The sequence below is a fragment of the Aspergillus alliaceus genome (assembly GCF_009176365.1).
Source record: "Aspergillus alliaceus strain CBS 536.65 unplaced genomic scaffold BDW43scaffold_10, whole genome shotgun sequence".
NCBI classification, from domain to species: domain Eukaryota; kingdom Fungi; phylum Ascomycota; class Eurotiomycetes; order Eurotiales; family Aspergillaceae; genus Aspergillus; species Aspergillus alliaceus.
The window spans coordinates 668,129-690,950 of record NW_022474693.1 but is presented as its reverse complement, the minus strand read 5'-3'; the positions used below and the strand labels follow the sequence as shown (position 1 = coordinate 690,950).

General features: G+C 48.3%; 8 protein-coding genes across 8 annotated transcripts; 3 read left to right on the top strand and 5 right to left on the bottom strand.

Moving 5' to 3' along the window:
* Positions 1-2,667: 2,667 nt before the first annotated feature.
* Positions 2,668-3,779, top strand: sho1 (osmosensor SHO1; the record flags this gene model as incomplete). The annotated part of the gene is made up of 4 exons (XM_032044580.1): positions 2,668-2,802; positions 2,869-3,027; positions 3,084-3,206; positions 3,261-3,779. 4 exons carry the CDS (start codon positions 2,668-2,670, stop codon positions 3,777-3,779), a joined length of 936 nt encoding a protein of 311 aa, XP_031902906.1.
* Positions 3,780-5,326: 1,547 nt separating this feature from the next.
* On the top strand, positions 5,327-8,936 carry BDW43DRAFT_19972 (uncharacterized protein). Its single transcript, XM_032039128.1, has 4 exons — positions 5,327-5,616; positions 5,801-7,304; positions 7,380-8,047; positions 8,097-8,936. Exons 2-4 carry the CDS (start codon positions 5,822-5,824, stop codon positions 8,451-8,453), a joined length of 2,508 nt encoding a protein of 835 aa, XP_031902905.1. The 5' UTR covers positions 5,327-5,616; positions 5,801-5,821; the 3' UTR covers positions 8,454-8,936.
* A 13-nt stretch (positions 8,937-8,949) lies between these two features.
* Positions 8,950-10,699, bottom strand: BDW43DRAFT_269058 (mitochondrial 37S ribosomal protein mS45). Its single transcript, XM_032041182.1, has 2 exons — positions 10,077-10,699; positions 8,950-9,849 (listed from the first exon to the last, which is right to left on the bottom strand). The coding sequence occupies exons 1-2, from the start codon at positions 10,572-10,574 to the stop codon at positions 9,157-9,159; spliced, it is 1,191 nt and encodes a 396-aa protein (XP_031902904.1). The 5' UTR covers positions 10,575-10,699; the 3' UTR covers positions 8,950-9,156.
* A 136-nt stretch (positions 10,700-10,835) lies between these two features.
* BDW43DRAFT_269057 (uncharacterized protein) lies at positions 10,836-11,650 on the bottom strand. Its single transcript, XM_032041181.1, has one exon. The coding sequence runs from the start codon at positions 11,570-11,572 to the stop codon at positions 11,228-11,230; it is 345 nt and encodes a 114-aa protein (XP_031902903.1). The 5' UTR covers positions 11,573-11,650; the 3' UTR covers positions 10,836-11,227.
* Positions 11,651-11,879: 229 nt separating this feature from the next.
* Positions 11,880-14,196, bottom strand: BDW43DRAFT_19947 (uncharacterized protein). Its single transcript, XM_032039119.1, has one exon. The coding sequence runs from the start codon at positions 13,866-13,868 to the stop codon at positions 12,024-12,026; it is 1,845 nt and encodes a 614-aa protein (XP_031902902.1). The 5' UTR covers positions 13,869-14,196; the 3' UTR covers positions 11,880-12,023.
* A 2,800-nt stretch (positions 14,197-16,996) lies between these two features.
* Positions 16,997-18,144, bottom strand: BDW43DRAFT_269051 (mitochondrial 37S ribosomal protein bS16m). The gene is made up of 3 exons (XM_032041180.1): positions 18,011-18,144; positions 17,678-17,873; positions 16,997-17,612 (listed from the first exon to the last, which is right to left on the bottom strand). The coding sequence occupies exons 1-3, from the start codon at positions 18,085-18,087 to the stop codon at positions 17,574-17,576; spliced, it is 312 nt and encodes a 103-aa protein (XP_031902901.1). The 5' UTR covers positions 18,088-18,144; the 3' UTR covers positions 16,997-17,573.
* Positions 18,145-18,223: 79 nt separating this feature from the next.
* On the top strand, positions 18,224-19,549 carry BDW43DRAFT_19726 (NADHX epimerase). The gene is made up of 5 exons (XM_032039092.1): positions 18,224-18,505; positions 18,556-18,664; positions 18,728-18,793; positions 18,852-18,946; positions 19,015-19,549. The coding sequence occupies exons 1-5, from the start codon at positions 18,416-18,418 to the stop codon at positions 19,444-19,446; spliced, it is 792 nt and encodes a 263-aa protein (XP_031902900.1). The 5' UTR covers positions 18,224-18,415; the 3' UTR covers positions 19,447-19,549.
* A 103-nt stretch (positions 19,550-19,652) lies between these two features.
* BDW43DRAFT_308863 (WD repeat PLAP family protein) lies at positions 19,653-22,153 on the bottom strand (the record flags this gene model as incomplete). The annotated part of the gene is made up of 3 exons (XM_032046587.1): positions 19,653-21,508; positions 21,561-22,014; positions 22,106-22,153. The coding sequence occupies 3 exons, from the start codon at positions 22,151-22,153 to the stop codon at positions 19,653-19,655; spliced, it is 2,358 nt and encodes a 785-aa protein (XP_031902899.1).
* Between the last annotated feature and the right edge of the window lie 669 nt (positions 22,154-22,822).

Here is a 22,822-nt window from a genome sequence, read left to right as displayed (position 1 = left end):
GCAACTTAGTGGAGGGGTGGCTCTTGGACGTGTGCATTATGATTTATGATACATTGGAGTTAGGACTTTTCGCGCTGTGGCCCTGATGCAGCGCGTCATTTTACTTGTACATACTGTTGTGGGTTATCACATAATCTCCGGGATCTTAGAGCAATAAAATTACAGCCTACATATGTGCATGTTATGACCGAAATTACGATATGGAGCTCTTCGGGCCTAGAAGGCGATTGCAACCCCTGCAGAAAGCGCAAGGTACAAGACATAGTGCTCCGTAATAGATGCGACGATTCCAATATCCCGGGGGTAGTCATCCGCGCACCGTGCTAGACTAAAGGAATTACTTAGAATGAAAGACGGCTCACGACGAAACAAGACAGGGGTCCGTTCGTGCATGACCGCTCAGTTACTCATGTCCATAGTAAGCATGCATAATCAGTCGGAGCGAGAGAAAGCAAAAATGACGGTGCAAGGCACGTACATAAAAAGGTCTACGACCTCTTTATAGACCCTTGCATACCTCCGGGGCTCCGAGAAGTTGGGGTGTTGCCGAAAATGCCGTTCTGGGGAGATATGGATTGAATAGGATTTCATAATAATAATATATTTCGCCTCAGCGCTAATTTGTAAAATTCCTTGGCTGATGGGCATCATGCAGCATTATTATTATCGCCAATTTAACCAGGTTCTCCGCAAATGAAGACTGCATGGATTGTCTATCCGGCCAGGAGAGTGTAAAAGGGTCTTTATAGATCTGCGGGTCTAGATTTCGACAGAAAAATAGGTTATCATCGAGTATAAGGCAGTGTATCTGCGTCCACATTACAGTTTTCGGAACGTTGCTTGATAACAACCAAAAAGATAGACTCCATTGGCTCCGTTGTTGAAGATGAAACCTGAAGTGGCGATCATTTGAAAGAGGGTTTCTTGGCTCCAGGGCGTCGATATTGATGGATGCTCAATTATTAACCATGGATATTACTCTATGTACCTCAAAGTCTCGATATTCATGTGAATAGCCCTATTTTTTTTCTTTCCCCATTAATTCGCACGTTGCACCAAAGGGATCAGTACTAGTACGGTAATTTCTCTAAAATCTACTCGTGCAGGTTTACAAGCAATGTTCCGTAAATCAGGATCCATGTGTGGAAACGAGAATTGGATACTGTGTTGATCCTTTACTCTTTTATGATCCCGTCAAGCCACTCATGCCACACCTCTCAGCCTCAGCCCTGGCCAGAATTTAATGAGAAGAATCCACTATCCGCACTAGCAGTAATTAAAGCAAAGACCGAGTTGCGTGTCGCGAGCGGAGAAGAGAGGATCCATTCGGGCAGTTTTAATTAGAAAGATCTCTCGTTCAATCTTGGAGTCCCATGGGTCTCCAGTCATAATGAATGATAGGTAGCGTCATTTAATTGCCCGAAAATATTCATAAGATTCATAACAGTGAACAAGAATCCCCTTTCTGTGTGACTAGAATCATAACATACAGTATTAAGGTACAAAATCAACAAATTTTGAGACGGAAAAAAATAAAAATAAAAATTCGACAAAATATTGCATAAGAATAGTAACGACCAGAAACTCAAGTTACGTCGAGGACCAGTCGCTTCCCGTTCTCGATCTTCTAGGCCAGGGGCCAAACCCGGTTATCCAACCAATAAGCCGACGTCTGTGTGTTTGTGGAAACGGGGTTCGCGTGGACGTTCCAACACCAGTGGGTGTGAAACCTGCCAAGTGGTCCTCTTATGTCTGCCTTGCTGCCTCAGTTAGTCCTCACTCTTTCCCCTCCCGCCCATCTTCTCTCCTTTTCCCGACTGGACGAAGTAAGTCGACTTGTTCACGTTTTGGGCTTCACTTTCCCCATCTTTGTTTCCTTTCTATCACTCATTCACTCTTCAGCCGATTTTACGCCATCGGCTTTTCGCTCGTTTCCGCTCTTTTTCCCCTCTCTCCTTTTCTGTCATCCTTCTAACGTTTCATCTTGGTCTTTCCTTCCTCCAGCCAGGTGCTGTTGTTTACCATTTGTTGCCTGCAAGGGGCCTTCTTGTTTCTAAAACTTCCATCAACCCCAACCTCTCAAGGGACGCGCTTTTTCATCTCTTGATCGCTGTCTCAGAATATAGTGGTCCTTGGAGATAATTTTTTTTTATCTTTATTATTTATTTGTTTTATCTTTTATTTTTTAGCTTTACCTTGACCAACCTCCTTGTCAATACTCTTGTTTTACCTCCCAAGGTATGCTGCATCTACGCTGACTGACCGCCTCTGTTTTCCAATTTTATTTTACTTTTTTAAACACGAGTTGATGGTTCGTGTTGTTGTCATTCACAATGTTCTTGACCCACTACCAATTGGTCTACATGTTCTCCGTCCTTCGCGTCCGTGACCAAAACAATACAACTAACTCTCTGGTAGTTCGACGCTGACTAGATCGTTAACCGGCTTATATTGTCCGAAGCGGCAACTGGTATCTCGAAAAACTATCGGATCGACCTTTGGATTTGCCTGAGTGCGAGAAAGGAACAACTATATAAATTCACCGCCGTCATACGGGCCAGCGCGGAATATACATCTTAGGTCATATGGTGAAGTTGGGTATACCAACAGCAAACGACCAAAGTCGACGCCTCATATATCCTCTTTCGCCTTTGTCATACCACATTCATGGTCGCATACTCTGCACATTCCCCATCGCTTCATAAACCGAGCCCTTATCGCGAGACTCGAAGAATGGCGAGATTCCGTGCAAGCAATATCCTCGGCGACCCGTTCGCGCTCGCCACCATCTCCATCTCGATAGTACGTGTCTCAGGCCGCGGAGTGATCCCCCGCTGATGAATGTTGCTAATGGAGCCTCATTTCCAGCTAGCATGGGTCATTACAATCATATCTTCAATCGTCTCCGCTATTAACGTCCGGGGTTATCCCACCTATTCATGGTGGGGAATCGCCTATTCATTGTGCCTTATTATTGGAATGACATTCGTATTTGGCACGGACACTGGCCTTGTCTACGGTGTGGCGGTATGGCTCCATTGGCACCCTTTGTCCATATCAAAACCAAAGCTGATGAGCCGCAGATTGTGGGATATCTTTCCGCGGGTATGGTAATTACGACACTTGGCGTGAATTCGTTGGTATATCGCCCTGATTCAGCGTCACAAGCTGCAGGTGCCGGTTTTATCCTCATGTCGATGGTGATAGTAAGTCTCGGTTTGGTCTTCTGGGGGCTCGTTCGTGACTTAAGAGTTGTTTAGGTCATCTGGATGTTCTACTTCGGATCGACGCCGCAAGCCTCACATCGTGGGTTCATTGATTCTTTCGCTCTTCAAAAGGAGCACCCTGGAGCGTATGCAAATGGCAGGCCTATGTCTACCGCGTTCGGAAATCGACCAGAGACCACTTCCAGCCAAGCACCCCAAATGTACACATCGGCACAACTCAATGGCTTCGAGACATCATCACCCGTGTCGGGTTACCCAGGCGGTGCCCCTGGCTCGGAAAATCGCAGCTCATCACAACCACGCTTCGGCAACCCGTCGAACGCCAATCTGCCTACCAATCCCAATGGCGACGAGGTTCCCCAACCGACTGAATACCCATACCGGGCGAAAGCAATCTATTCTTATGATGCAAATCCGGAGGACGCCAACGAGATCAGCTTCAGCAAGCATGAGATATTAGAAGTGTCGGATGTTAGCGGCAGGTGGTGGCAGGCCAGGAAATCCAATGGAGATACCGGTATTGCTCCATCAAACTATTTGATCCTACTGTGATCTGGATGGAGCCTTCCTGTGTAACGCTTTCTTTCTTCTCTTTTTGGTTTTTCATGGTTCCTCGCCCTTCTGTCGCGAGAAAAATTATCTTTGATACCCTTCGAGTAGTATCACTCGGCGCGAGTCTGGTTTCCTAAGTCACGTTACGTCTTGATGGCTTTTTCTTTTGGCTTGTTTTTAACATTCCTTCGTCGGTACTTTCTCTTTGTTTTGGAAAGCGCATGTTCGTCTATTGATCTCCTGTCTGAGCTTCTTTGAGCGGGCATCTACGCGCTGATTTATCATGTTCTAGGGGGGTTCATGTCTCATGTTAGGACACAACTCATCACACTGTTCGATGTTTATATCATGTTTGACTAGAATGGTTAAGCTTTTTCCTTGAGTGCACGACTCTGGATCTTTCTTGCGATTTGTGCATCAATGCTAAGTTGTAAATGTAGGTTAATCAATCCGACATTACATGGAGTAAAGAAGGGTTTAATATTTGGAGATTCAGTTGCAATCTCGCTAGTTGCCACGTGCGCCAACTGCGGGCTACATGTATATATCCGTTTGTGTGTTGCTATCCTCATTCGTGTTGGCCTTGCACCCGCTAGCAAGCTGGTTTTCGCAACATGAGCATGGGCTGCTTTCCGGAACGGACATACCACTACATATGAATTGAAGCTTCTCTTCTCCCGTCAGTCATAGGCCGAGCCCATTTTGCGGCCCATATAAATATGCTTGAATCGATCTAATGATTTCTTTACCTTGGTTTTATATTTATTGTTACTATCGTCATTGCTATGATATATATGAACTTTTCATATCTGATGTTACTCGTGGAAAGCCAAAGTTTGGTAAGGTTGGATCAGGTGAATCGAGGAATTGGTTCGGGATTGTTGCCCTACCGCAGAGCATCAGGCATGGTTACTAGTAGTACTACTCGGTGATGGGGTGGACCATCCCTAGCCTTCTAAATCTTCAAATATACACATTCTTCGAGTAATTATATCCATCTTGTCCGTCTATCGATTGGGATTCTAGAAAGAGTCCGTGCACTTCCTCCGAGGGTACGGAGACTTGCCTGGCCTACGATAGATAGTGTCAGAGACTAGCTACGATTTTAAATTAGCTCCGTTGGTTAACATGCATAACACACGCTGACAAGTCAACACTGCATGCGCCATCGAAATGAGGCGATTCTCGCCGACTTCTCTTCCCCAATGCTCATAATTGTCTCTCGTTCCTTTTGACCGTTAAATCGGGTTGTTCTCAGTGACAAGCCTCACTACTTTCCCTTCGCCAGGGACTCTTTGCGGCCCAAGCGCTAGGAAGTGATTGATTGGTTTTCTCCTCCCTCCTATTATTAGCCAACATTATTATTGTTGTTATTATTATTATTATTGTTATTATAATCGTTACTAAAAGGTACGGGAGTCCACGGTCGAGATTCCCGAGAATCTCCAAAGTAAGGTAGGAAGTGAACCCCCGTGACTGCTTAAGCAATTACCTTCTTCAGTAATAACACAACTTCCCCTCAACGTCCCTCTTTTGAACTCCCTGTCCGGTCGTTTTTTCTTTGCTTCGTTTTCTGGACTTTTCCGGACGTTTCTTTCCGTTCTCGTTTCTCTTTTCCCCTTCCTCCTCACCCCGTCTTTGTGCTCCTTCCCATCTCGAAGGGGAGCAGCGGAACGTCTTACCTTCTGATAGTTCGTTTGGCGTTCCTACCTGTTTCTTTCCCTCTATAAAAGATATGAGCTCAATCGCCCACGTTGCACCTCCATTGAATTCATCCGTCACCGCACCGTGTCGTCGCCGGTACTAGTGATGGCCTTCGCCTTTCTTCGTACTACAAGCAAGTGGAATGATGGAGGTGACATTATAGTGTCTCTCATTCATTGAATACGCTCTTTTACATCTTCCAGTTTCTTTTTTTTTTTTTTTTTTTTTTTTTTTTTTTTTTTTTTTTTTTTTTTTTTTTTTTTTTTTTTTTTTTTTTTTTTTTTTTTTCTGAACTTGGGTTTCCTGATCGTCAAAAGCTTTCGTGGTTGGGGTCAACAATGTCGACGACCAATTCCTGGAGCAAGTTTAAAGCCAAAGTGCTGCGGCGATCGTCGACTGTCAGGGCGGCCACCGGAGCGGAACCTTTCCTCGTGCCAAATTCCAGCGCCAACACCAACTCCTTATCGCCCGTGGCACTGCGCTCTCCCCTCACATCCGACAAGGGCTTCGCTCAACCCCGTTCCTACAACTCTGTCTCCTCCTTATCGACCGTTCAGCGCTCAATCTCCGACGACGCCTCCGCTCCCCCTGCGAGTCTATCAGCAGAACGGGGGCGGTACTACGGCTCCGTTGACGAAGGTTCGGTGGGAAAAACACAATCTCCTCGGGAAGAAGAGTCCCCACGGCTACGAAAGAAGAACCGGGCATCGGGTCCTTTGAATCAGAACCCCTCAGTCACCACCCCAGGGTCTCAAGAGCGACAACCTTCGGAATCGTGTCCCGATCGTGTCCGAGCTGTAGCCGACCGTCACAGCTTGCCCCCGGACTTTCTCAAGTCCCCACCACGCTTGTTTGGTTCGAACGAGTTCCTGCAACAGTTACCCTTTGCTTCAGTAGCGACCCCTCCCCTACCAGCTTCGGGCAGTGTCGCGTCTCAGACCGCGTGTAATCAAGGGCGGGATCGTACAGCGTCTACAGTCGGCGATCCCCAATTACCTGCACCCCTGACTGCCGTGGCGGAGAATCCTTTCGCTGCATCCTATAATCAAGCGCCTATCCCCAGTACCGTTTCGATCCCAAAACGTCCCAGCCTCGGGTCGCGTCGTCAGTCGCTTTTCGCTCCGTCTCATCAGCACTTGATTAGCGATTTGCTAGAGCAGCCGAGGACGTCTTTGGAAAACGACGGTGGTCGCCTTGCCACCGGCACTGCTGGGATGTTACAACGCAAGATCTGGGTTAGACGGCCGGGCGGTTCGGCCACCCTGGTACCAACCACGCACGATGCCCTTGTAGACGAGTTGCGAGACCAAGTAATCTTGAAGTACGCCAACTCCCTAGGTAAGACATTCGATGCCCCCGACATTGTCGTTCGCATTGCTCCTCGGGAAGGCTCGAACAAGCAGGCAACCCCTGATCGCATGTTGAGTCCGGAGGAGCCGTTGGTCACGGTGGTGGACTCTTATTTCCCGGGCGGCCAAACGGCGGAGGAGGCTCTGATAATCGATATCCCTCCAAGGCGAACCCCAAAGCCTTCCCCGCGCCATTCTATCTACTACGAGCAAACCGAGCCGGGTGAGCACGGCGAATATTTCCCTCTCATGCCGGTCAATCCCAATATCCCAACCCCACCGGCCCACCCATCCAATTCCTCGGGCAGTGTGAGCGCTCACCCCGCCCCATCAATATCTATTCTTACAACCGGGATGGCGCCGCCGTTGCCTTCCCCGGGGAGTCGAGCTGCTCGCCATGCCCGCCGGCCTCCTCTTACTCGACACGCTACGAACTCGCCCACAGTATTAGCGCAGTCAGCTGGCTCGAAGGGTTAGTAATATGCTGTCTCTCACGGACCCGTTCCTTTTGATACATGCTCTGGGAACGTCTACTGACTGCTTTTAGATTCTGGTGTCCCGCAAACTGCCATACCTCCTCAGCCAGCACCACAAGTTCCCACCCCACCTCTCCCGGCCCCAGAATCGCCCCAAAACAAGACTATGACCCCTCCTGCACGCGGAGCGTCACCACGTCCTCGTCCGTCAACAAAACCTAAAAAGAGCCCTGCACAGTCATTGAGCGCAGCCTTTGGGGGCCTTATCGAGGGGACTGTACCTCCCATCAATGTTCTCATCGTTGAAGACAATGTCATCAACCAAAGGTTGTTGGAGGCATTCATGAAACGTCTTAGCGTGCGTTGGAAATGCGCTGCAAACGGGGAGGAGGCGGTCAAAAAATGGCGAGAAGGCGGTTTTCATCTTGTCCTGATGGACATTCAATTGCCCGTGATGAACGGTTTGGATGCGACGAAAGAGATTCGCCGGCTTGAGCGGTTGAATGGGGTTGGTGTTTTCCCCAAGACGGCCTCCGGCCGGTCGAGTGCTGCGAGTGCTGCAGCAATGTCCCCGCCGGAGAGAGACCCCGAAACCCATGATTTCCTGAAAGTGGAGGATGTCCTGCATGATCTTTCACTGTTCAAGAGTCCTGTCATCATTGTCGCATTGACAGCTAGCAGCTTGCAAAGCGACCGACACGAAGCGTTGGCCGCAGGCTGCAATGACTTCTTGACTAAGGTATGTAACGTAGTTGTTTTGAGCTTAGCTGAAGCTAACACATCAACAGCCTGTGCGATTTGAATGGCTGGAGCAAAAGGTGACAGAATGGGGGTGCATGCAAGCGTTGATTGACTTTGAAGGCTGGCGCAAATGGCGAGGGTTTGCAAACGATAACCAGTCATCAGCGATACCTACACAGGCACTATTGGAAAGTGAAGGTGTAACAAAGAAATTCTTCCTCTCCCTGCCAGACTCTTCTTCTCGAGGCACGGGACCACAAGACCTGAATATTCCCAAACCATCGGATCTTCTTCCGGAAGACTCTTCTGGAGGAGAAGCACCCGACTCTCCTGCAAGCCCATTGACCACTGTCCCTGTTGAGGAGACTTCGAGTCGCCAAGATGCGGCTCCAGATGGCGTATAGTTTGCAAGGCTTCATCTCTCGTTCGATTTCAAGCTCTCTCATGGTTAGCCGGTCTCTTTTGTCACAATACATGCATGGCCGAGATTAGTTGTTGTGTGAACTTGTTCCGCTGTTTGTGGCTTCTATGGATACCCAGCATAGCCCTTGTCGATTCCTTTTATAGCTTTCACTCATTTACTGGTTAAGGGGCAGCGGCTTCATCTTTTGTGGTGTTTCACAGGTTATTTTCATGTTTATATATCCACCCTCAAGGGCATGCTCAAGCATACGATCGAGTTTTTCCATGTTCCCTTGTCTAATATATATCCTGTAGCGTTCTCGTAGATCTCTAAGTCTGTGATTTGCTTAGAATATTAGAATTCCATTTCTCAGCCTGTCGCACCGTGGCATATGATTAATTTAGGAGGGGTTGTGCGGGCAAACATGCCATTGAACGGAGACTTAGAACCCCCATTGTTGTCTGAGATATGACTTCTTACTATACGATAAATAAGACTGAAGATCATGTAGGTATATTGTCCAATATTCAGTCTCTACGACCTGTTCAAATTCGATTATAAATACAAGCAATCGCTGACCCATCACATCCATATCTGTACAAGAGAACATAAAAATACAGTAGCGTAAAAAGGATAAGAGGTATAGATAGACAAGGACAAGGGAGAAAGACGACCGGGAAGACTTCCCGAGTGATATCCAGAATTTAAACTTCAACGCGTGTGGGAATCTTGACCTGGCCCTTCTTCCTCTCGTAACTGGGGACACCATATCTGCGTCCCGGCGCCTGGGCACCACGGCCATCTGGGCCGGTAGTCTCCTTGCTGACGACAACGTCCTTGAAGCGGAACTCGAAGCGCGAGGTCTCAGGCTGAACCTTTGTTAATTGCTGTTCCTTACGTTCTTTGGCAATGCGCTTGCGCTCCTTCTCTGCGGCTTCTTCCTTATTAAGACGTTCAATGTATGCCTTGAAGACTTCGCGTCGCTCATCTGGCTTGCTCTCTTGATAGCGCTCATGTGCCACAAGGTGAGGGTGAGGGATACGCGCATCCGCGGGCTGAAGAACTTGCTCTTCGTTCTCGCCTTTACCGACCTTCTCGATACGAGACGGGTTTTGTGTGATGCTGCTAATGGCTTCTTCGGGGTCTGCAGCGTTCTTGACGACTTGCTTGTGTTCAAGGGCAGGAGCGGCAGAGAAGACGCGACCGGCGTCGACACGGTTGAATTGACGGGATTCGGAGACGGGATAGAATATTTGAGGGTCGGTCAGTCGGTGAACGGGGAGATCATTGATTGGCTCGTGAGGCCTGCTACTATTGATCCGACTGTCATTGTAAAGGGGTGTTGTTGGGACCATTTCATGAACGGCCCGGGAGTATGGCAGGGCCAGAGGTTTACCCTATGCATCAAATTGTTAGAGTTGGCTGGACTATTCGGACAATAGATATGCAGATCATCAAGTAAAGTTGGGTACAATCAGATAAATAGGCTTTGTAACCATTCCCAGTAGGTTAAACTGGTTCATAAAGACTAATCGATTTTATATTTGTCTCATCATTGCACTGAGGGCGAGGTTCCCGAACAAGGTTCAGAGAGGGGCGAAAAGAACAAAATACAAAGACATACCTGCTGTTTTTGCCGTTTCTCCAACTCGACTAGCCTGACGACAGCACCGACTCTGCGCATGTCGACACCCAGATCAACACTAACAGCCCTGACACTCTTCTTTTTATTTACGACGCGGTCGTAGATCTCATTCCTTAGCTCCTCACTCAGGATAGGTTGACTGGCAAAATGTGGGTTTAATGGAAAAGGGCGGGGTGGACCATAATGATCTATCCTGCTCTCCTTTATACCCGTGACATAGTTTGTTGACCCAGGGACATGGTTTTTAAGAGCAGCGCCTGGACCACTCAACCAGCCGAACATCTCGGTACGGAGTCTCGTTTGGCTGGCCACACTCGAGGAGAAGGGACGGCATGTCTGCCGGGAGCTGGGCTGAATTGATTGTGAAGAGGATGAGCTGTGTATAGGGATCTTTGAGATAGTGGAGGTGGAGGGAGAGGGGGAAGAGAGGCAGGGGAGGGAATTGGTGACTATCTGTGTCTGCACACGAGGTGGCATGTTGATGGGGGTGGGCAATATAACAACGCCTAAGAAACACGACGGGGTATCGGTGCACGCTGGGCTCGCATCAATGAAAATTGGCCCAATTGAGGTTTGTCGAGAGAATGTGAAGGGTATGTATTATAGAGGATGTCAACAGAAAGAAGCGGAGGATGGAGGAAGAAACTTTTTTGCGTGGTGCTATCACGTGACACCGACGAAAAGACTAACTCCTCTAGGACATCCATCCACTCCATGAACTACGACCTACGAGACCCTAGAACATCCAAAACGATATGGTCTTTGGTTGACAATAGCGATTACAAGTTCATTGGATGTATGAAGTACATGAAAAAGCGAATTCCCGCGAAATGAAAATCAAAAACGATGTAGGTACGCCTCTTCCCTAACAGTCCACCCAACTGCCAGTGCAAGTGCAGGGTTGAAGTGAAAAAGGATAAACAACCCAGATATGCTCCCTAAAACAATAACAAACCCACCACGCTGCTCGCAAGAATGCAAGTGAAAGAAAGAGCAAAGAGCAATTCGCTACAAATCAACTGGCCAACAACAGCCGGAAGTAAGGAATCCCAGAAATGTATCTCAAGTGTATAGCCCGTGAAGAACGCCTCACACAATGGGTGTTTTCATGTAACCGTCGCAGACCTTTATCATAACGTGGGATGAAATAACAAGTGGAAGCCCAACATCATGCCACTCTTTTTTTTGGTTCGTGTTTTTCCGGGGTTGTGGGCAGGCTTTGCTTCCTGGGTCAGGCAAGCAAGCAAGCAGACGTTCAGAAAGGCAGATAAGAATGAGAGGAGGGGATGATGTTGCAAAACCAAATAGACAGCAAAGTGACAAGCTCCCATCCATGTGAGAAGAGAAAAGAGAAAAGCATAGATAACCCCCTCTGAATCAGACAGTGACGCCGGATGCATGAATGCAACAAGGACTCGTTGCCACTGATTGCCACAGACAAAGCTCGTCTTGAGACAAATCCTTGAAACACACATTATCAATAACTCAGAAATCGCAATAAAGCACAGGGTATGATTGTGTGCGAATCACAAAAAAAAAAAAAAAAAAAAAAAAAAAAAAAAAAAAAAAAAAAAAAAAAAAAAAAAAAACACGGAGGTACTTGTCAGAAAAGGTATAAAGAAAGGAGTAAAACCGCAAGACGAGAAAGTAACAATCCCCCAAAAAACGAAGAAAATAAAGACGTAAAACGCACAATCCTATGTTGTTCAAAGTACAATAGCAAGTGAAAGGAGAAAGGGGAACGAAGCAGCGAAAACAGCAAGCAAGCTATAGAAGCCAGAGCCCCATATTCCTTACTCCCAGGAGGAAGGGGAGCCTCCAAATGCTAATCTAGCTCATGTAACAATTAAAATCCCCAATACGCCAGAAACCCAGTGATCGTCATCAAACGTGTCGGACATTATCTCCACGATATGCTGCATCTTTCTACCGACCCATCATGTAATCGGGATAATAAGAATTAAAGCTTCCCATATTTGGTCCTGAACCACCGCCAGAAACCCCTCCGGAAAGTGGAGTGGTAGAGGACATCATGGAATTCACATGGTTTGTCCGAATCCCTAGGCCAGTATTTGGGTGGAAAGAGCCGTTGTTCGGTACTGGCGCGTGGGGATGCCCAGACGGATGCACGGCTCCGTTATTTCGCAACGGCAGTGGCGGCGGAGCTAGGCCTGGGGGGGCCGAAAGACCTGGAGGAGGTCCGCTAACCGTCGAGAACATATGATTGTGCATGCCAGAAAGGCTGCTGCCTCCGGGGACCGCGCCTTGCGATGCCATATTATTAGATGCACTCATGGAACCCGGCTGTCCAGAGCGGACTCCGAGCGGGTTCTTCGAAAAACTAAGGCGAATACCGGTCTTGATACTATTCGAAAGTTTGTAGCCATATAGTTCGTTCAAGGACTTGCCGGCCGTGCCCACATCCTCAAATTCAACGAAACACATTGGGCCATTTTGCTTGTTGCGGAAGCACAGGCGCTTGTACCCGCGTTGCTTCATGAACAAAGCTTTCAACTCTTCTTCCGACGCGTCCGGGGGTAGATTGCCCACATATAGAGTGTTACAGGGCGGGTTCATGTCATTCGGGTTCGCGGCAGGCAAGCTGTGACGAGGAGTATGCGGATTGCCGTAAGGGAGCCCATGGTTGCCACTCATATTGTTGGCCATCGACTGGGGATAGGTGGACGAAGGCGTGGGAATCCCCATATGTGCCGGTCCCCCAGGTGTATAGTTCGGTAACGGTGGCGAGGACAAGTTCGTCGCCAACGACAGGTTGGCAAACTGGTTGGTGGGGAACTGGGGATTGGTGGACCGACGAGGAATGGAAACGGAGCCGGAGTGTCCGTTCTCTGCATAGCCCACAGGATCCTTGAGAAGTTCGCCGGTGTCTTCGTCGAGATCCTGATCAATCATCGACTTGCCACTAACACGCGGCAAATCATGGACGCCATTTCCTATGGGTGACTGGGGGGAGAAAAGGCTGTGGATTCGGGAACTTGATTCCGGTAGAGCATCGCTCGCCGATGAATTGGATGCGTTTGCCACTGTCAGTTTTTCGAGGCTTTGAAACGTACCGTTAAAGCGCGATGAGTGCCGCGACAAGTGTCCGTTAGATGTAACGCCCCCTAGCAGACTACGCGCCGCGGTGTGGTCAATGGTATTGCGCCTGGGCCCCAGGGTTGAGCCAACAGGGCCGTTGTACATTTCCACGATCATATTGGCATCGTTGTTCGAATTCGGTTTGCCATCGAGTAAAGCCCGCGCCTCTTCCGCTGCCGCGACCGTACTAAATAGTGCGACTGCGCTCACATACCCGTTGTCTTCTGGAGGGATGTTCAGCTCAAACTCAATATCCACAAGATCTTTGGCAAAGAGGAGCATGCTGCGCAACAACTCGAGACTAGTGTTTTTTGGAAGTTTTCGCATCAAGATCGCGCCGCCGGTTCCGGGACGGATAAAGCCATTGAGGCTCTGCGCCGAGCGATCAGTATCGCTTATGCGCATGGTGGTGGGAGGAACGTTATCGAAGGGAGAGGATGGGCCGAGGGATGTGAATGGATAGGAGAAGGTGGGACCTAGTGACGTTGATGCTTGCGATGTGGATGGATTATACACGTCAGTCGACATCGCATTCTGGGCCGTTGCAGGCGCCTGGGAGGATTGGAGCGACTGATAAGGAGGCGACGCGCCCGAAGATACGGACGGCGTGCGATGAGTGGTACTAAAAGACCCAGGACTCGTACGGGTAGACTGATTCGAACTGCCACTCATGCCTCGCGGACCGATGACCCCAGTTGTTTAATGGATCGACAAACCCCAGGAGCGATAACGGTAGAATTAGGTTCCTCAGGTAAGGGAGATAGGTGGGCAACGGGAGGCAACAGGTGACAGGTGCCTAATGCTGGGAAAGTGCGTGAAGTGTAATAAGTTTATTTAACCTTGAGTAATGTTCCGCAGTGACAGTGACAAGATCAATTCATTTATTCGTTGTGGGATGCGACAAGGCGACTCGTGTACGAAGATAGTGAATATTCGATGCAGACGCAATGCGACAACGGACCGAGTGGACCGATCAACCGACAAGGAGATAGATAATGATCGCAGGACGGAAATGCACGGATGAAACAAATGCCAAAGATGGGGAACGAGAGGGAGTGGCTAGAAGATGGAAAAGATGATTAAAGGTGGATGGTGGGAGGGAAGAATAGTATCTAAAGGGAGGGGGGGGGGAGTTGGAAGAAAGAGTAAAGGTGGAAGAGGAGGGTGATGGAGCAATGAAAGGACAGGAGAGAAGTGAGAGAGAGTTCGGGGGAAGGATAAAGTTAGATTGGGTTTTGGAGGGGGGGAAGCACGGAGAGGGGTGGCAGTAAGTAATGCTGGTAACAGGTTCCGTCCAGTGGTACAATATAGTAGGTATCGTCGTCACCTAGTGGTAATTTTGTCGTTCCCTCTCAAAGATTATATAATGAGAATTATAAGATAAAAGTAAAAAATTAGAAAGGAAGATAAATGACAGACGAGAGTAAATGCCAAAAGTATTAAGATCGAATGATGACAGGGATTTGCGATAGAGAGAAAGGAAAGGGAAGGGAAGAGAAGACCATGAAATGAAATGAAATGAGTGAAGGTACCCCGTCGCGAAGTCCGGAACGGTCTTTCCCAAATAACAATGAATGGGATGAATGAATAATAGGGAAAAATGGGGGGGGGGGGGGGGGGCGTTTGGGAATGATGGTGTCAAAGTCCCTCTGGGCAAAAAGCCTGAGGTACGGTACTGCTCCCAAGAGGGCGGCAGTGCGTCCTTTGGGTCCACGGATCGAGTCTGACTCCGTTCCAGGACAGGAAGGGACTCGTAAAGTACACTGTTCGACCTAAACCCAAGAAAGTAAGTAATTAATCACTAACTGTAAGAACGCTAACAGCGCACTGTCCAATGGAAGCGTCAATCACCAGATGCGCGACCCGACAATCCAGTTGGCACGACGCGCTATTATGACCACTGGTATGAGTCGTTCGACCCAGAAAGCCCTCTTCGAATAGATCCAAAGTGTCTGGCCTGGTCAATCCCTAGGGACCCTGTCATATCCTGATTTTTGCAACGCGACTTACCGAGTGCAGCGAGCCTGAGGCCACCTACATCTACGCAAACAATGGACGAGCATCCGGATGCGAACGTGGAAGTGCGTGTGCTTTAAGGGGCCGGGCGTGGAGAAAGTCACAAGGCGTTTTCTTGATAAGTTACCTACTCATACCGTATCTTGGATTGGACGAATTCCTCAATCATATATATCATATATTAATCCGAATTTACATTGGCCTATTCTTTTCATCTTGCATTTCAACATTCTTTGTCTGGTTTTAAGGTTTTCTTTCTATTATTTACTTTGATTATTTTGACTCAGGTACGTAACTACGGCACCATATGCACTGATATTCAATCCAAACTACATTGATGGATTCCAACCGGAGTCATTCTCCTTTCCTATCAAATACCAATGAGTAGTCAGCCAGCCCCTTGGACTTGTCCCCGACGAATACTCTCCGAAAAATAATGATCGGGTCAGCCAATACAGAGTACATCAGAGAGAAAAAGAAAGGGAAAAAAGAGTCTTTCAGCTGACCTGCAAAAAAATGGTTGCTCTACATACATCCATATGACCATGATCTCTACATCGCGGTTAGGTAGCTCCCTGGATAGCGCCAAAATTCCTCGGCCTGTTGACAGCCTAGTCTTGACCAGGAACAAGTTCCCTTTATCTGGTTTGATTGGCGGCATTTAGTCATGCGAAGAGTCTAGGCTAGGAATATTCTGTTATCAGTCGGGCCCCATGCAACAAGTACCCTAAGTCGACATTGTGCATCAGTCAATGCCATGTCATCGCATCTCGTCTATGGATGGATTTCTCATGTGATGAGAAAATTTGCAGAAGAACCCGGAAAGGGAAAATAAGGGGGAAAAAAAAGTAGAAACCTTGTCAATCCCTCATCATGACCATGGCCAGCTAAAAGCAAAAATGGTAAGTTCCTCTTAGAGAATAAACTACAACTGTAAAAGTAGACGGAAGAAAGTCTAAGGCCTCCCCGTCTCGCACCTACCGAATAAACATACTGAAGTGACCGTCTTACGGATTATAAGGGATATCTATGCCAATCAGCGGATCTTAGTGGCTGCCATGGATCCGTGGGAAAGCTCAATCTCCACCGCTGATCTGCCATCTGGAATTTCAAGCGATGACCAATCACCATGGCCTCCGCCGTGTCTGGAAGCCTGTCTCCCGCGAGGATTGGTTCATTCCCAACACTTTCAACCTGGTCTGTGAAAGCAGAGGAGGGGGGAAGAGGAGCCGAAATCCTTCTGTGGATCTAGGGGGTGGACTACCTAAGTCTGGGTCGACTGACAAGAAGCATTTCTCTGCCTATTAGGTGGACGTGGTTCCTATGGTTGAAAGCCGTCATCCCCTTTCTGCCTACCATCATGAGGATGATGTCAGATATTGACCCTGCTGCCTACTTTTACTATTGGACACGTATATCAGTGTGATCATGACAAAGGCTATGCCGGGAGACAGTTGAGTTAAGATGTTGTGAATCCTAGTCTCATCTGTAATGACACTGATAGGGACTGCCTTCGATCACCTACACACTAGTAGTGATCATCAAATCGGAGGCTTCATTCTCAACGCGGCACGCGTAGTGGACATTGCCCATGCATACTGCATTACTATGCGGCGATGATTTTACCCAATGAGGTTATGAAATAGCGTCATGTCATCAAAGGCATATTTCAGTTCAATACACAGTAGATGTAAAGAGGACAGGACATCTGCCTACTAAACACAAAGATCTGGGGATACAGATTGTATATACGTAATATACTTTCAACTAGAAGAATTGAGCGTGTGCAAAGGACTACCATATCCGTAGATCGTAGGGCTTATGTTCTAGAGCGTACAAGATTATCCAGGTAAAAACCAAACATTTAGCCTAAGCATACCCAAAATGAGGTTCATTAAGAGGCTACCTGAGAGTCCTTTTACCACCGTGCGCCTCACTCCAATTTCTGCGTTTCAATCTAGCAATGCTGGTGCAATTCTCCGATAGACGTAAGACAAATACTGGCAATCTGTGAAACGAACAGGGAGCCCCGGGCTTAGCCTGCGTACAGACAGGGAATATGCCGTTCATAATGCAGCATTGCCCTCCATAATCTATTGTTATCAATCCGTAATCGACGAATGCGATTCTCTCATACTGCAATTAACCACAATCAGCTCACATAATGTACATGCCAAGGGTCTGATCATCGACCCAATATATTCCAGAAAAAAAAGGACACTCGATAACGCCACGGAAAATGCCAAAACCTAGCACTCGAAGATTCGCCGAGTCAAATAAGCCGTCTCCTTCAATCCTCGACACACAAAGATCGGTTACCGATGCATCAATACAAAAATTCGGGTATGAACGAGACAGATTTTAATTCCGTGCCTTTGACGAGCCCTCGGCGAGGCCGGCCTGTATCCCGTCAGTTATCAATCCCACCGTCCGACCTCGTATTGTTCGACTCATCGTTCACGTACCAGGCTCAGTAACCGCCATACACCATCGCTAGGCTGCGCTCCAACACCAAGCCAGTACTTAGCCCGGGACCGATCGAGTGATACCTCCTTGTATGGTCTTGCGCTGCGGGCTTCCTCGTCGGAGAGGTTTGTAGGGCGTTGCGGGACTGGGTTGTAAGTGCCAATGACCTCCAAGGGTTTCGAGTTTCGAGCACTCCTGTACGTTTCAAGTTACATTAGCTTCATAGGTCACTCTTTTTTGTTGAAGATATCGCCTGCTCCCATGGAGAGAAGTCTCGACTCGAGAAGAGAAAGGGAAAAAAAAAAAATAAAATAAACCGTAGACAACCGTACCGGGCCTGCGCAACGATGATGTTGTAGAATGGCTGATGTTTGTTCCCGAATCGGGCCAGACGAATACGGACAACCATTTTGAAGATAGATCGGAATTGACCAGCAACAATGGGTGTCCGAGGGGATGTCTGTTTGCTGGGTTCTGAAGCTGGACATCAGGACTCCCGCGGCAGATTCGCAGATTGACGGATAATCTGTTCATCCGAGGGCTACGAATGCGGATTAGTGCTGGGCGGTGTATAGGATGATAAGGTATGATGTAATCACAACCCCATCACAGCTTCTTTGAATTATTTATTCGCTCCAATTCGTATGATTTGGAAAGCAAATTTTCCATATTATTAGATAGTTTATGGATACTGAGATCTGTCACCAACTGCCTTGCCCTTCCTAAGCAAGTGATATATGTTTCGTTCTACATTGGCCTTCACCAAACGGTATCCGTTCCCCGCTTCTATTCGATACTACTGTAGAACCGCCAGGATGTCGTTGAAGGTGTGCTTGCTTTCCAGCCGTCGTATATCTTAACTAAGTTGTATTACCAGGCTATCTCTTCTAAAGATGCCGCATCCCTTGACAAGGACCTAATGGAGATCGGAGGGTGGTCTCTGGACCAACTGATGGAACTTGCCGGGTTGTCTGTCTCGCAAGCAGGTAAGATGCGAATTAGATGCAAATAGTCAAGTGATAGACCTCACTGACTGTATATTGTCTTAGTCTACCGTGTACATCCCCCAAGCGCTGGAAAGAACATCCTCTTGGTCTGCGGCCCAGGCAATAACGGCAAGTCAACATCAAGGCACAAAGCAACGAGCGACGGACAAACTAACAACAATAACAGGAGGAGACGGTCTAGTAGCCGCTCGTCATCTCGCTCAGTATGGCTATAAACCGTCCATCTATTATCCCAAACAGGGCAAGAATGAACTTTACCAGGTACGTTCATCGACCGGACCGATTCTCCTTACCTCATCGCAACCCAGTAAGCTAAAACCTATCAACAGCGTCTTAGAACCCAGCTTGATAATCTCTCCGTGCCATTCATTGAGGACTTCCCCGTAGCCATTAAATCTGCAGATCTCCTGGTGGATGCAATCTTTGGGTTCTCCTTTGGTGGGCCCCTCCGAGACCCTTTCCCAACCATCATCTCTCAAATCGAGTCGGCGTTAGTACCTGTTCTGAGCGTTGATGCGCCCAGCTCATGGGATATAGAGAGTGGCCCACCTAAGGAAGGCCCTGGGTCGAAATTCATGCCGGAGTATCTGATCAGCTTGACTGCGCCGAAGCCATGTGTGAAATATTACCAGGGAAGGCATTTCCTTGGTGGCCGGTTTTTGACGAAGAGTATCACGGAGAAGTATGGGCTAGATCTACCCAATTACCCGGGAATTGACCAGATTGTGGAAATTGGGGTCGATGCTGAAGGAAAGCTCTAAGAATATATCTGACGATTAATCTAATGTACTTCAGTCTAGACAAAGGTAGGCAGGACTCTTAAGACTATTTCATTTGTACAACATATGTGGATTGTCAAAACCAGTTGAGTCTAATAACGTAGAATGCATGGCTATCATTAAAGATGATTGTGTCTAATCCTTAAGCGCATTATATGCTCCAAAAAGGAGCCGTCTACGCCTTTGCCTTACCGCAACGAATCCCTAATCTCGCCAATGACACCCTTGATTCTAGGTTCCTTCCCTGGACCAGAGCCCAACACGTTCCCAATCACTTGGCCAATGTCGTACACATCTGTAGCAGCGCTCTTGACTTCCTCGCTAAGGCCCATGACCAGTGTGCCTAACGCGACAAGGCTCCGATATACTGCTTCAGAGTCTTTGTCTCCAGCAATTATCTGTACTAATTCTCCAAGAAGCACCAGACCCCGTTCGGAAGATTCGGGAGCAGTCCCTCTACCTTCAGACGTCAGGTAAACAGCGGCGTTGATGTAAAGGGTTGCAACTGCAATGGCAAGATTGCGGTTCGGTGCAGCACCACTATGGTTCAATGCCGATTTAACAGCGGCTATGATCTGATCAAACCTACTCATGGCCAGCTGTCGGCCAGGCTCGGTTTCAAAGAGATTGGCCAGCATTCGAACTGAAAGCATTGCATTGTTAACATTCGATGAAGCATCAAATGTGCCACTTGATAGGACCCCAGTTACGAGATCTTGGCCGTTGTATTTTGTGGTAGCCGTCACCGGGGTTGCAGCCGCAGCTAAACGAAGGAGATCCAGACCTGGTAGTCTATGTGCCACAGGCCAGCCCGTCGCAACCTTAAACAGTAATCCAAGGCCGGTCTCCAAAGTTGAGAATTGCTTGAGTCTCTCCGGCGACTCCAGGTGATTACACAATGAGACCACTGTGTCCACCTCTGGAGGACTTAGGGATAGCTCCTTCGATCCGGATGACACAAGCCGTTCATTAATTTCTTGTAGTTTCTTGGCAATCACTTTCAAGTTGGCGGTCTTGATAGAAAGGTATGACTTCTGAGGGAGAACCTTCGGGCGGGGTTCAGGAACCGAAGTTGGAGTGGAGGCTTCTCCAGGACGGTAACGATTCTCCTGGCCCCATGGGTCAGCGCCAGCAGGAGTCGACTCCTGAGTGGACTGGCCAAGAGTCGCACCCTGTGTATTCTGGACAATAAATTGTGCCACTTGGTCGAGATAGCTCATGGGCAACTCATTGTCCTGGATAAATTTCGTCGCAGCTTCGTACGGGTTCTGAGAGACATTGAACGGCAGCTTGAGGGGCGGTTTGCCATCTTCAACGTCAACATCAAAAACATAATCATAATCCTGGCCCAGATAATCCGTCTTTCTTCCACTGCTGGCAGCAGAATCAACAACCGTACCCACTGCCACCCACTCCCTTGATGCTACCGACCATGTGTGTGCGGTTACGCTGCCATCATTCTGTCGGATCATTTGCACCTGACCATCTTTTGTTCCGGATTTCTGCTGAAGGAACTCGGGTCCCGGCAACTTCTCCTTGTTGATTTTGCCTACCTGCTGCTCAGGGATCGATGATTCTTTAACAGACGTCTCGAACTGTTCCACCACCTCAGCGCTTGCTACCCGTCCTTCGCTCCGACTGAAAACTCGAGTGATCCGGTCGCTAGCACCCGTGACAATATCGCCGTTCTCTTTGCATGCAGCAACCCCCCATACTGAGATTGCAGGATGAGTGATGGTTTGCACACACTGCGTGCCGTTCCAGATTCTCACTGTGCGGTCCTCTCCGGAACTTACCAACTCACCCGACGGCAGAGCATCTAATGAGTAGATAAAACTTTCATGGCCATGGAGCTCTGCAACTATCTGGCCCTGTATGGTGTATAGGCGGATTACTCCGTCGTTGCCAGCCGAAGCGAATTGCGCACCAGTAGGGTTAGATGTGGGGACCTTGCAGAGTGCTCTGACAACATCCCGAGAGTCCTTGATAGTCTTTAAAAGAGTTCCGGAGGTATTGAAGATCCTGATAGCTTTATCCGCACAGCCTATAGAAGTATTAGTATGAGAGTGTTGCCTAACCAATAGTATTACTCATACCGGTGATGATCGTATCCTTGTCATACGCCAGCACTGCCCACACACTCCCCTGATGGCCTTCAAAGGTGGCATCGCACTCCCATTTTCCAACTCTCCATAGCTTAGCTGTAGAGTCCCAACTACCGCTGACGACCCAGCCCCCTTCGGGTGACACATCCAGGGCGCAGATATTGTGAGCATGACCTAGAAGCATAGCATCCGCATTGTCATCCGACGCCTTACCAGGCTGTCTTGCCTCAATGATAGTGTCCTGACCTCCGGAAAAAACGAGGCCCTCGGGGAATTCAGGGGTTGGTGGATAATAGGCTATGGTGTTGATAAACCCGGAGCCGTGGGATGTGATAGTGTAGTCGTATGTTGGGGGCGGGGTAGATACAAGCTTCCAGAGCCGAACAGTCGCATCGCGAGAGGCCGAAAACACTGCATTTGAATTAGGGAAGGCCACAGCACGGACCTGTAATCATCGACACAACACGGTCAGTTGTCAGAAAATAACCGAGAATCCAGTTGTTGAGGACTGCGTCAACAGCCGGGGATGTTCTTACATCATCGCCGTGGCCCTCCAAAGAAGCGGAGATCCTGAAGTCAGGCATACATAAAGGTTACACCCAGAGGGCTAGGAGAATGCAAAGTGAGAGACCCCAGGTCGAGAGATTCGAGTCGGAAGAGAGGCTATGTCGTATAATGAGGCGGAGGGATTGACTCGAAGTGAGAGTTGCTGTGTTGGTGTCTTGGTACCAGGGAACTAACTAGTCGCCCATACTAGTACTTACTAAGGGACTTAGTTACTGATGACAATAACAATCCGCGGAGGTCCAATCACGTGGGCGGTGGAGTAGAAGCTGCTAGAAGCCTAGACCTGGTGGGTCAGGCACCATCAAAGGTATCCATTCGGGAAGCTGTCAATCTCGAGGAAGTATTCGTATCCTCTACAGTACCTGACTGAGATCACCAGAGGGGGAAGAAAGCTTGTATTATGAATAAGTTTTAGCTACCTTAGCCTGTATGATTCTTACCGATCCTAGCCATATAAGACCCCTGTTGGAGAACAAAGCCGAGTGATGTAAATATATATATACACGTCTATCTACTAGTAAGTAACCCAAATCTCATCTTCCCTACCAACCACGCGCACAGACCACTGCTGGTAGACTACGACAGTATCGTGCTGCTCTTCGAATGATTAGACCAACCGGGGATTACTGAATACGCCCATGAGATTACCCTGCATCGCAGACGCCTGATATATGCCTGGTGAATTG